We start from the raw sequence: 13,180 nt of genomic DNA on the forward strand, positions 1-13,180 counted from the left end.
TGACTGACACGTCATCCTCAAAAAGATGTTTGCATCGCCGAGGCGCTCTAGATTGGACACGCTCGCGCGATCCCAGCCAGCGCCGTGTTTGCTGAGAGACAAGAGCAGTTCGCTCCTGGTTTATTTATAGTCTCCCACACTTGTTCACACTCGGGGGACTGTGTTTTGATTAGACATCTCATACAGGGAGAAGAGAGCATCAGCAGCTACACCGTATTATTTGTTGTTTTTTATAATGTTCTCTGATTGGAGTGTTTTCCATTATGGGGAGATTTGCTGGAACTTCTTGAACAGCAGCGCGCCACATTGTGCCGGGCTGCAACGTGCACGGTTTTCAACTTCTCCGACCGGGAATCAGCAACACTTTAAAATGTAAAATAATCTAAGGATGCTAAAGGGAATACTGACATTCCCAGGGAATGTATTCCATTTTAGTATTTATTTATTTATTTTTACTGGAGAAGGTTGTATCCAGACATTTTGGAGAAAGGATTGCCACGACACGGTCTGCAGACTTTCATCGCCCCCAAAGGGATAAGTGCCAGTAACTATGGCGATCCCCCAACTTTTCCCTTCCTTTGGATGGATCGCAGCCAAACACAGTACACATTCATTTCCCTTGTCAGGATGAATTACAATCACTTCAGTCATCCCTTAAATGTTCACAAGGTCAGCATTTCACTTTGTCCAACTCTTACACGACTAAGCACAAGTTTTACCACATTCCCATCAGCCTCAGCTGCACTCCTCGTTTAGTGCAACAGGATGCAAGATGGTGATGGTGTCTCATGTCATGTTAGCACGTTAGCAGGGTTATGAACTCACTGTGAGATCCCCATTCAGATTGCTGGGATTTGCATTTTGTAACCTTCACACATTATGTCAACGGTGGTGAAATATACGCTTAAGAGAAAAGTGAAGGTCCTTTCAGGCTTCAACTAGCCTGCTCTTCTCATCGTAGGCAGAGTTCAGTTTATATCGTACAGCTGAAAGCTGGGAGGAAAAAGTTATTTTCATTGCATTTATGTAAGCTGGAGCTGAGCAGCAGAGGAGCAGAAAAGAAACAACAACAAAAAAACCTTCAGACACGTAATGACCCAGTAAGACGTCAGAAACCTCTGTCTCGGCTGCTGCAATGTTCTGCAATGTGACTACGAGGTGGATATCTTCATCACGTCGAAGCCTTCAGTGTCACATCATGTGAAAACTTGTTTTTAAATGTGCACGTTTAAATCAACCTGCGGGGCAAATTCTCTGGTCATATATCCAAGTGACAACTGTGACACACACACACACACTCATCTAGAGGTCTGTGATAAGTTAATCCATTTACTGGTGGAGGTTCGTATCCTGCCATCATGCAGAATGATGGAAACCAGCTCTCATCATTGAACTCTCTCCCTTCTGTACATAACTATCTCTCTCTCACACAGTTTATCATTTTCAAGGATTAATCAGTTTATGAGTTTATGTAGGTGGTGAGAAGAAAACTCTCAAGCAGTGGAATGTTTGTGTGAGTCGGTAGGAAGGTGTTATGTAACTCAATCAGGGTTCTGGTTTAATTCTGTTCATGATTCCGTGGAGTGGAACATTATTGAAGGCACTTGTGAAAATATTTTCAGATCTGGAAGGACAAAAGAGTCAGGAACATTTACACTCACTCACTCACTCACTCACTCACTCACTCACTCTCTCACTCTCTCACTCTCTCACTCTCTCACTCACTCACTCACTCACTCACTCACTCACTCACTCACTCTCTCACTCACTCACTCTCTCACTCTCTCTCTCACTCACTCACTCTCTCACTCACTCACTCACTCACTCACTCACTCACTCACTCTCTCACTCTCTCACTCACTCACTCACTCACTCACTCACTCACTCTCTCACTCACTCACTCACTCACTCACTCACTCACTCACTCACAGAAGAGGGGCTTCTGACATTTAGTTAATTGTTGGATTATTCTGAATTAAGCCATGGTCCATCTGTCAGTGTGTGTGTGTGTGAGAGTGTGTGTGTGTGTGTGTGTGTGTGTGTGTGTGTGTGTGTGTGTGTGTGTGTGTGTGTGTGTGTATGTGTGTGTGTGTGTGTGTGTGATCCATTGATATGTTCCATTCCCAGCAAATTACATCACGACGTTCAGTTGGAAAATCAGCGTGTTTGAAGACACTCAACAGACAAGAATCGATATAGGAAAAAAGACTTGAAGATATTTGGAAATATAAATATAATAATATTATTATAATAATAGTAAGAAGATCCAAAGAGAAGGTTCAGACTATCTGGATGGAGAGTCTCGGAGAGAGAGAAAATGGGCTTATTTAGTCAGACAACTTGCAATGAGCTGCATGGAGGATAACTGAAGTTCAAAGGTGTGTCCTAGAGGGACGGGACTGAGAAAGTTACTGTGATCCAGCAAGGAGTTAAAATTCAGGAGGCCGATTTGATTGGCAATGATGATGAAAATGATATCGGTGCCCTGGAGGAGCTGGAGACCTCTGAGGGGGAGAAGGTCCTCCAACAAACGAGGCTTCCAACTGAGGGGCCGGAGAGGAAACTTCAACCCGGACTCCAAACTTCGGAGAGGCATCGGAAGGCCTTGAGCAACGAGGTGGAGAGGCTTAAAATGTGTTATGAGTGTAAAAGTACAAAGCACAGAGGAGAGGAACAGAATTCAGGAACGTTGTCTAAGCAGCAGCAGCTGAAGGCCAGCGAGAGGAAGAAGATCGCCGGCTGAGAAATATACAAACAATTTCCAGCGATGGATTCTCAGAGGTTAGTTATGAATACTGAGGCTCGACCCTGGATGATGTTCCTTACTTTAAGTTATAATTGTTATGATGGTAGTGATGACAAGTGTGTATAGAGAATGTATCCTCAATATTTTGGTCCTTTTCAATAATACAGGCACAGCCTTCTGATGAAAATTGTAAAAAGGCCATGCCTCTATGGATACCGCACACCCCCCCCCTTTCCCCCTTATAATGTGTGTGTGTGTGTGCGTGTGTGTGTGTGCGTGTGCGTGTGTGTGGGTGTGTGCGTGTGTGTGTTAATAAGCTCCACAGAGCTACTTGTTGTTTTGATGATTTATTCCATTGTTTACTCGATTAAGATCTAGAGCATTTGGCATCGTGTGTATTAACATCTGTGTCTCTTTGTTTGTTTGTATCTGTGTGTGTGTGTGTGTGTGTGTGTAAACATGCATAGGCACTTTAGTTGTTGCTCATTATTGTTTTCTTCTGGACATGGAAGCCGATTGACTGATGTTCCAGGTAAAGTCCCAGAGGAAATTCAAATCAACAAACGAGGACCGTCTTCTGTGAAACAAAGAAAGGTCGCAGCTTGATCACATGGTAATTGTTGGAAAATCGCTGAAGAGGCGGCGGATTTGGTTACATCACACAATATGTGATTGGAAAAAAGCACATCAGCAAAATAAATGTCTGAATGGGTCGTTACTAACCTGAAGGTAAAGAGAACAGTAAGGATACTCATGTGTTCTTGAATTAATTCATAATTAAATTACTTGGATTTTAAAGCAAATGTTGAATGGGTCACTTGAACATTGACAAGCATTCTCAGAAGATACTTAAATAAAATAAATATTATTATTTAAACCAGCTATTTTAATCCAACTGCACCATCTACACATAAATGGTTCTTTAAAAGAACCCACAAACGTTCCTCAAAGAACCATCAAAACATGAGAAAACATTTCTGGAAAAATTATGGAAACAAAGCGACAATGGTGCTTTTCTAAATCTACCCATTAGCTCACATAAATGAATTTATGTATTAAAATCCCTAATAGACGTTTTTTGAATATCATCACACCAAACACTATACATAGAGACGCCTTTTCACCGTTAGCTAATGCAATGAGACAAAATGGATTGTTTTTTTAAACTAAAAAGTGATGAGGAAGACAACCTGCCCTCCAAAGGATGTTGTGCTGAAATATGATGCTGCATACATTCATTTTGAATTCATAACGGCAGGCAGTGATGGGTGAGGATAAGCATAATATTTATTTTAAATTCATCATTACAGCTGACTGAGGCATACCAATTACTGTCAGCCCACTTTATTTTTCTCTCCTGAATTTATTTATTTTAATGATTTTCTTATTTAACAATCAGAAGTGAGCCCTTAAATTAGACAAGCTTGGGAAATCCTGCTTTTATCAAATACAACCACAATTAAGCATTTTATTGAATTATTGACATTGTACTAAAATTTTATGAAATGCACAAAATGATAACTATTATGTAAAGTTACGAACATTGTTCATTCATGCCTCCAGTGAGGCCGCGTACCATTTAACAAGTCATGGTCTTTCTCTTAAAAATACATCTTTGTACGTTGAAGCTACCGCTAAACATTCATGAATTTAGCTACAAGGTTGTACCGCTGAGGCATCATGGGAAAAACCCGAGGCGTGGAGAGGCTGTGACATTTTAGCATTATGTGCAGGATGTGTTTCCAGCCATTAGTCAGAGTCTGTAGCATGGAAACAGGACTGTTAATGGAGCAGTCCACCCATGCCAACATCCTAACTGGACTAATGCCCTGCTCTAATGATTGGCCATAACCTGATTATCACATGCATGTAAACATTGTCTAGGTCTATTTCCCCTCGTACAGTTTGCAATGTATCTTGTATGTAATTAGATCGCTGAAATTGGCCTGGAATGAAGTCAACATAACACCCCGAATAAACAGACAAGCCACAGTGTGAACCAGTGAATGTGAAGTTTATGGTAGAAATACTTTAAGAGTAGTTAGAAGTTAATTTAAAAACAGTTGAAACCTGCAACTTCAATCCAAAATTAAGATGAAATAAGATTGAAATGAGCAAGGCTAGCTGTTTCCCCTTGCTTCCAGTCTTTATGCTAAGCTAGGCTAATCCCATCCAGAGAGTGGCATCGGTCTTCTCATCGAACAAAGGGTCTACTTAAATAACTACAGAGCCAAATGTTGCATGTGAAACAACAAGCCTGATATAATCATATTAAAAAGAATGCACATATTCTAACTGTGAGAGGTTTTTCCTTTCTTACACACGAGTCACTTTACTGACTCGGTATCCTGAGTAACACACAACGGGAATGACAGAATGACAACGATGTGTTCCCCTCCAGTTGTTTGCAGAAGGAGCGCCACACGTCAGCGAATCGACTCGCTCGTGTTTCCAATGTGCTCGTACGTGTGGGAGGCTTATTAGAGTGTATCTTTATCACGCCGAGAGAATTAGCGTGCCAGACGTGCGGCTGATATGTTTGTAGTTAAGATGAGAAATGTCTCTGGACCACATCTGAGGCTGCGACACACACAGTCTGGGGGGAGAGTGTGGAGAAAGAGAGAGAGGATGGAGGGGAGGAATCCCAAAGACTTTGCATCATTTGTTCTCTCTCTCTCTCTGCACCATTGCAACTGCCTTCACAGCGTACACCTACACATTTCCACACTTACTAAGGCACTGCAGGCTTTTGACATGTAGTAATCACGCACACACACACACACACACACACACACAATGGCAGGACGGTGGAAGCGTGTGTGTCGTAGAGATAGAAGCATTATGCAACACATGCCAGCCTGTAACAACCCTTTATGTCAAGTCAGTTATGAGGCTCACACACACACACACACACACACACACACACACACACACACACACACAGTATGTACACATTTATAGGTCACAAGACATTAGGTATGGAGAGACATATACTGTAGGAGACATGCAGTACAGAAAAAAATTAATGTGACAGGGCGGATTGAAAACGGCCTGTAGGAGTTTCCCCAGATGAAACCGAATTAGACTACATCGTGATGTAACTTAAACTAAATTAGATGGTTTGTTTGAAAAAAAAAAGGGTTTCTGACATACTTGCCAAATAATTAAGATGCCACAGCGTATACCTGGACTACATGTTGACCAAACCCCCCCAAGTCGATGCAGCACAATTGACCTTTTCCAGCCACCAGTCCTGCACCGATGACATCCCAGGATACAAACTTAAAGTGAGGCATCGTCCTGTCAGAGCTGCATGCCACCTATCCTTCCGATGCGACATCAGTCAGCAGTAAATAGACTGGATAATGAGAAGGAAGTCCCCTGGGACTCTAAGGTCTCGTCTACAACGTCAGTCCACTTGGATTTGCAGTCCGTCATACAAATCCCCATCTGCATGTGAGATATGCGACCGCCGTCATAAGGTTAAAAAGTGTCCGCCTTTGAGCAGCGAATGAGGAAGAGGTTTGCTTCCTGTATTTGAAATAGAACAGTGTTTACATGTGGTGATTGGGGAGGCACAAAGCCCCCGCCACATCACTCTGATGTTTCTAAAACCGTGTCTTTGCATTCTTTAGCAGTGCGGCGCCCTCAAACGGTTTGGAAGTTCTTTGGCCGTAACGCAGAACAATCAGATGCATCACAGCTGGCAGACGGCAAACAGATGACTCATCAGATCACAAAAAACGTTTTTTCTCATGAGTTCAAGTGCGCGTCCCTCGCCCCCGTGGATGGGTTTCAGATCGGAGGTGCTGGGGGTCCCCTATAGGCAAAGAGCCTCCGTGTGAAGTGACTGCCATCAGGGTTTCTCATTGCACAGTGAAAATGCCAAAAAGGCCTTCTGGCCTAAATCGACACTTTGAAGTTGTCACAAGAAAGGAGCCCCGCGACACCTTCAAAGGCAGCCTCCCCTCAGGTTCCTGTTGGATGTTTAGGATGAGCGCTCGGCGCTGGCATCATGCAATATTGGCCCTTCAAGCACACAGGGGGAAATCAAGGACCTTTCACAATCCACGCTCACATCAGAATATGCATGGTTTTTTTTTTCTTTTCTTTTTTTTTGCAAGAGGAAAAATCTAAACGCCAGTGGTAGTGGGATCAGTTGGGCTTCTGTATTGGAACTCTGCATGGGCTCAAAGAAACGGTGGGAAATTACACCTCCGTGAGAATAGCGAGACGCATATAAAGTAAAGTAAAGCAGCACCCTGACAACTGTGAGTATTGATAGAATCTACGCAGGAGGGCAAGAATAAATCAAGAAAGCAGGGAAAACTCTGCATTCAAACAAGTATGAGAGACATCCTTGACATTCAAGAGGCATTTCTGATTGAAACACTCTCAAAAATGCATGTGAATGATATAAATAACATGTGAACAATACTTTTGATAGAATATATATCTTTTTAGTTCTGGTGCCACATTTTAATGACAGCGTGTGAAGAACATGACCCTCCTTTATCTCATCATCGGATGAATTTAAGGATGAATTCTTTAGCAATAAAACAACCTTGTCCTAAAAACAAAAGGACAAAAGCAAAGCAAATGTCTAGCACGGGTAATCTCTAGCATGGTAATCCTTGTGTATGACAGTGTTTTTGAAGTCAAATCATTCCTGAAAATAAAATCCTCCCCCTGTCTATCTTCGAGAAGAAAAAAAAAAAAAAATCTATAAAACCGCCTGCTTAGTCTGAGGAGTGGAGCGGCGCCAACAAATTCCAAGCTTCTCTCATCGCACGCAAACACACACACAACCCAACAGAAGACAACTCCACTCAGCAGCAGAGCTCCCAGACTCCTGTACAAACTGCCAAGGCTTTCTACAGCTGTAGCTGCAGGCTAACCCGCCTGCCTCCGCCGTGATGGTGCCTGGTGTGTGTGTGTGTGTGTGTGTGTGTGTGTGTGTGTGTGTGTGTGTGTGTGAGGGAGAGAGAGGGAAGGAAAAACAGAGGAATAGGAATGGCAAGGATTAAACAAAAGAGTGTCAGCGAGAAAGTGATACGAAGAGAGAGTGTGAGGAAGTGTGTGTTATGTAAACCCCAGGTGGTGCTTGTTGTCCTGGATAGAAGTATCACCAGGGGGACGGCTGCTCCGGTCGTTCCACACCTCCCTCTCTCCGGCTCACACACACACACACACACACACACACACACACACACACACACACACACACACACACACACACACACACACACACACACACACGTCAGGAAGAGAGAGAAACAATAAAAGAGGGCAATGTGAAGGGAGGAGAAGAAAAAAGAGGATGGAGGAGGTGGAGATGACAGAGAAGGGAGCGGAGAGAGAAGGGAAATGCATTTTTTAAAGGAAACATTTCAGAAATGTCAGTGTGTAGTTTGAAAAACACACACTCCACCCCTTGGGCTGGTTGTTATTCAGTCACGTGCAGCTCGGGAGGATGGGATGCATTTTCCACGCTGCTGCGTTTTTTTTGTTTGTTTGTTTGTTTTTGGTGGTTTCTCTGTAACAGATTGCAATGAGCACGATCACGGGGCTTTTTTTCTTTTCTTTCTTCCAGAAGCATCTGCATATATCGCACACATTTCCACACCCACACAAACACACACACGGCTCCCAGAGGGGCTGTTGTCGATAACGGCCTGTACTACTCCACACCTGATGCGTCCGCAGGGATCCGTCTCCGTGCTGAAACAGCAGGAAAGAACAGCAGAGATGCTTTATGATCCCTGTCTGACTGCTGACCGAGGACGGGCTTCACTCTTCCAAATCTTGACCTCTATACTACCGCTGTGGAAATCCCAACTCTGACCTCAGACCAGCATTTAAGACTAAGCAGCTGTGGGATTAGAAAAACAGACAACAGGGGGTCTAGATCTGGGACAACACTGCCCCCTAATGGCTCAGGCGTGGATGTGTATTTGGTAGATGACGTCAGGACACTAAACGTACAAGGTGTAAATGGGTTTTTGGGTTCAACTTTAAGTACATGTGATGATTCAGTGATGTATTCGCTGTATTTTGGGGCTCTGTTCTAATAAAACGGCAGTAAAGCACAAACACACGACACATTTAAAGGGTCAGTTCACTCCAAATGACAAATAAATTGTATGAAATTACCCTTTAAAAGTAGAAATTCTGTAATAACGTTGGACACTGGCCATAAGGGATGCATTATGTATTGCTTAGCCAAGGGGAAAAAACAGGCTTTTATGGGTTCTTGGGAGAATTGTTAAATGTCCCTCGTAATGGCAGCCCGCTACTTCGGAAGGAGCCGTTTAAAAAAAAATAAGTCGGTGTAAATACAGATATAAAGTTTGCAAGAGCATGCAGGACGTTTTAAGGGTGCATTTGATTTGCAAAGCAAATAGATTTCCAATTGACCAACCCAATTTTCAAACTTATTGATGCTGAAGCAATAAATGTTTGGTCATTACACGGTGGGGGTGTTGCCACGGCGCCGGGAGGGAGGCAGTTCAGCTGGAGGCAGATCCCGCTCGCTAACAACCCCCAGTAGGAAGAGAGCAGTGGAGCTGCAGAGAGATTTATCCAACCACAAAACACTGGAGCCAATGCAGACATACGTAAGATACCACGACCTTATTACCGCCGTGTCCATCTGGACCTCATAGGGTGTCACAGCTGTCATGAAACTTACATTCTTACTTCAATAAGGAAGCGAGGACTGAAAATGTAGCTTCGAGGGTCGTTTTATTAATCTGTGTAGGTATCTTATATCGTAGTCTATAAAATGAGTACTTAAAGTTGGGAATTCTCTAAAACCATCAGATAAGAGATGAACATACACTCAAGAACTGCAGTGATTTGAACATGTTTATTTCTTCTGTACGGTACGTTAGGTTCGCTTTCATTCTTCACGTCTCTCTCCTCTTTTTGAGACCAAATCCATTATCTTTCTCTCCCCGTTTCGTTTGAAGCAGCAGCCAGGTAGGGGACCACATCCTTTAGAGTTAACAAATTACATATTTGCCCTTTGAGGACCCATCTGCTTTGTGTAGGAATAGCATTTTCCACACTCGGGGCTCGCTGGTTTGGCATTTGGGGTTCAGGGAACCACAGCAATCAGGACTGGATTAATAACATGATTGAACGCCTGAGGCGAACTATGGAACATAAGGGATGAAAAGAATATCAGAAATATGGAAATGGGCTTTATTATCATCAGACTGTACTGAACTGTAATCGGGCGTTAGTGGTTCTGCATGCTGAACGGAGCGGCACGCTGTGAGATAAATAAAACAACTCAAATGACTGTTTATACCAACATGAGCTGACTCGGCCCGTTTTTTTTGTGCTGCTCCAGGTTTTGCTGGATTTAATCCTAAAAGCGATGCTGAAAATGAGATTTAGTAGACAATCTGTGCCTCAAGGTCTAGAAAGTTCTACGATTCCTCACTTCATCTCCTCTTTATGTCCGAGGGAGACTGAACACAACGTCTGGTGACCTTTAGAAGGCGAGACAAAATTAATTTGTAGCACTCTAGTGAAGATTGTGTCCCTCTGAACATTTTTCAGCGAGCATCCTCAAATATGCAGAGCATCGGGGACGTTGTTTTTTTACTATTTATTTTAGTGGACTGAACTCACAATGCTTCAAAGAATCAAAATGACTTAAGCTACTCCAGTTTCAGTAGTTGGAATGTTTACTTTTTGGGGGGTGAGATAGAATTAATTACTTTTTTAAAGTCTCTTCTGACTGAAAGTTGTACCAGATGTTTAGTGCGTTTTGCTGACAGTGATCGCTACTGAATCCAAATAAGCGTATGCCTTGCCACCTGCTTTTCACCCAACTCAAAATGCGGTTGATGAGTTATTAAAAGTAGAATATTCTTACCAAGTTCATTCATAACATCCGCTCTCAAATGAGGCCCAACGGCAGTTTAAAAGAAGCAGTTTAAAGCCCTGAAACGCTGAGTCAGCCTTTCCAATCTTCTTTGAGCGTTGTAGGTCAGGCGTGATTCATAGTCCAAGGCATCCCCAAGGTCACTTAAAAGCTCATACTATTGATTATTTGTGCTGTTCGTACAGCTCGTCGGCTCTCTCCGGTCCTCGTTTACCATCTCGGGTTTCTTCAGGAGCATTCCAGAGCAGTGGACACGTGATAGGTCTGTGTCTTCATCCTCAGCTTCATCTCTCTTATCATCTGACACACGGCCAGAGGGTAACAGCAACACACTGTGCTCCAGTCCTCACACACACTCCCCTGTGGATAAGCATGCGGACAGCGAACACATACAGAAGAAGCAAATGCAAGACACGACAACGCAGCAGGAACAACGTGAGAAAAAAAATCTATTTTCCTGTTTTCCATTCATTGCCGTGTCTTTAAAACCATTTTGTTACGTCTACCCTGCAGGTGCGTTCAAGGACGCAACAACAAACCATCATTTGCTATTGAGAAATGTGTTCGTTTGCACACAAAGTACACCCACACTCACCCGTATCTTGTACCGCTCCCTGATCCCGACTCGCATGGCGAAAGTGGATCCCGGTAGCAGCGGCATGCACACACACTCGCCATACTGGTGTGCTAGACTCAGGTCCAAGCAGCAAGGCACCAGAGCACCGAGAACACCTGCAAGCACAAGGTTAGCACGTGTGTGAGCGATGCTGAGAGACTCAACCACAACCAAAAAAAGACGAAGAATAAGTGTGTGTGTGCGTGTGTCATATTACATGTAGTCTTGTCCCCGCAGACATCAAAAAGGCCAGTGCTCCAGTCTCCCCCCGTCTGTGTGATGGTGGTGATGGTTGTCTTGGTGACGCCGAGGCCGGGCTGCGTGAGCACCGGGTCCATCATGGCAGGTACGCTGTTTGACCTCAAGTCATCTTGGCTTCCTGTGGCGCAGCCCTCCACTTCCTCCTCTTGGAACGATTCTGAGGCGTTGCTGAGCAACACCCTTGGTCTGAAATTAGTAGGGGTGTGAATCTTTGGTTTCACAGCGATTCGATTAACGATACAGTAGTTGGCGATTCGATTCAAGGACGATTTTTCTTTTTTTTTGTAACGATTCGATTCGATTCTGTAAACCACGATTCGATTCAGTAACTTGTAACCAAAATTCTATATCCATGAAATAAACATGCAATAATACAAGTGAGACTATCTGTATTCTTCTGAAAGGTGAAAAATAACATATTTATTCTAGAAAAAAAGTAAACCTGCATAATATTTAATGCTGAATACAAAAATGTAATTAAAATATGCTTGGTTATTTTTAACAATTTTCAATAGACTACATGCTGGCAGGGGAGAGAGTGTCTTAAACGTATTAAAACATTAATCATAAGTAAGAATCACGATTAATCCGATTAAATGCATTTATATCGATTATTGGTGAAGCCAAAACGATTCATTCTATTTATTTATTTTAGCAGATCGATTTAGTTGAATCAATAGGACTGACAATCGATTAATCGATTAATCGAATGAATCGTTACACCTCTAGAAATTAGATCATATTTTCATGTATCAGTCTTTCAGAAATATGCTCGGTGAATTCTTCTGATACCCGACCGCACGCTTCATGTTATTCTCAAATAAGAACTCTTTTCTTTTCCTGTAATTCATTCAGCTAATTTCATTTTTTTTAATCTTCACTTAAACTGAACACTAATATCCCACTAATATTATCCTACCACTCTATGTTATAAATAACGTATTATTGCATACAAGTGATTAAGGTCATCAGCAATACTTTATTCACCACAAATCTTTGTGAAAAGTTAGAATTTGAGAATGCAGCAGCAACGGATTTCAGCAATGCTCCAGTTTAATTCATATTATGGTTTGTCTGAGGCATACAATTAGAAAGAGGAACCAGCGGAACGCAGAATAAGAGAGTTGTTTCCTGTAAGTCCATTGTGCTCAGCGGTGACAACGATGTGTAAAAAAAACAAAACACTTACTGGTGTGTGACTGTCGTCTCCTCCATTACTAGAAGCTACTGGCATCCAGAGACGGGGTGAGGAGAGGAGGCGAGAGAGGAGAGAGGGGAGTCAGCAGGAATGAGGAGGAGGAGGTGGGGGGGGGGGGGGGGGGGGGGGGGGTGACACTTCCCCAGCGAGAGGGTGTGTGTCAGAGCAGATAAACCAGCAGTCGAATGGCTCGGCCAGAAGCTGTGTGACAGAGATAAGTCTCATAGTTGTCTTCCGCCTGTGACTTCACTGCACCCTCGCTAATACAGCAAATGCAAAAGAGGGCAGATGCACGTCGGGGTGCATGAGCATGAACGTCTGGCAGGAAATAATCAGATGTGAAATGCATTCGTACACTTGACACAAACACACCAGGTAGGTCAGACAAGGCCGACATCGTATTAAAAAAAAGATAATAAGGAAAGACAAACATGTCAAATTAGTTCTAAAAGATGAGGCGTG

The 13,180-nt window shown here is 43.1% G+C and overlaps 1 protein-coding gene across 1 annotated transcript; it reads right to left on the reverse strand.

Moving 5' to 3' along the window:
• Positions 1–9,468: 9,468 nt before the first annotated feature.
• Positions 9,469–12,910, reverse strand: plac8l1 (PLAC8 like 1). Its single transcript, XM_084029435.1, has 4 exons — positions 12,710–12,910; positions 11,477–11,706; positions 11,239–11,375; positions 9,469–11,003 (listed from the first exon to the last, which is right to left on the reverse strand). Exons 1-4 carry the CDS (start codon positions 12,733–12,735, stop codon positions 10,872–10,874), a joined length of 525 nt encoding a protein of 174 aa, XP_083885561.1. The 5' UTR covers positions 12,736–12,910; the 3' UTR covers positions 9,469–10,871.
• Between the last annotated feature and the right edge of the window lie 270 nt (positions 12,911–13,180).

Source organism: Eutrigla gurnardus, assembly GCF_963514095.1.
Source record: "Eutrigla gurnardus genome assembly, chromosome: 15".
Lineage (NCBI taxonomy): Eukaryota > Metazoa > Chordata > Actinopteri > Perciformes > Triglidae > Eutrigla > Eutrigla gurnardus.

Excerpts from the sequence above, each read along its gene's own strand:
- plac8l1 (XM_084029435.1), bottom strand. The coding sequence starts at position 12,735 with ATGGAGGAGACGACAGTCACACACCA. Across the intron at positions 11,376-11,476 it reads CTGCGGGGACAAGACTACAT|GTGTTCTCGGTGCTCTGGTG; the intron begins GTAATATGACAC and ends TTGTGCTTGCAG. Across the intron at positions 11,004-11,238 it reads GGGAGCGGTACAAGATACGG|GGGAGTGTGTGTGAGGACTG; the intron begins GTGAGTGTGGGT and ends GCTTATCCACAG.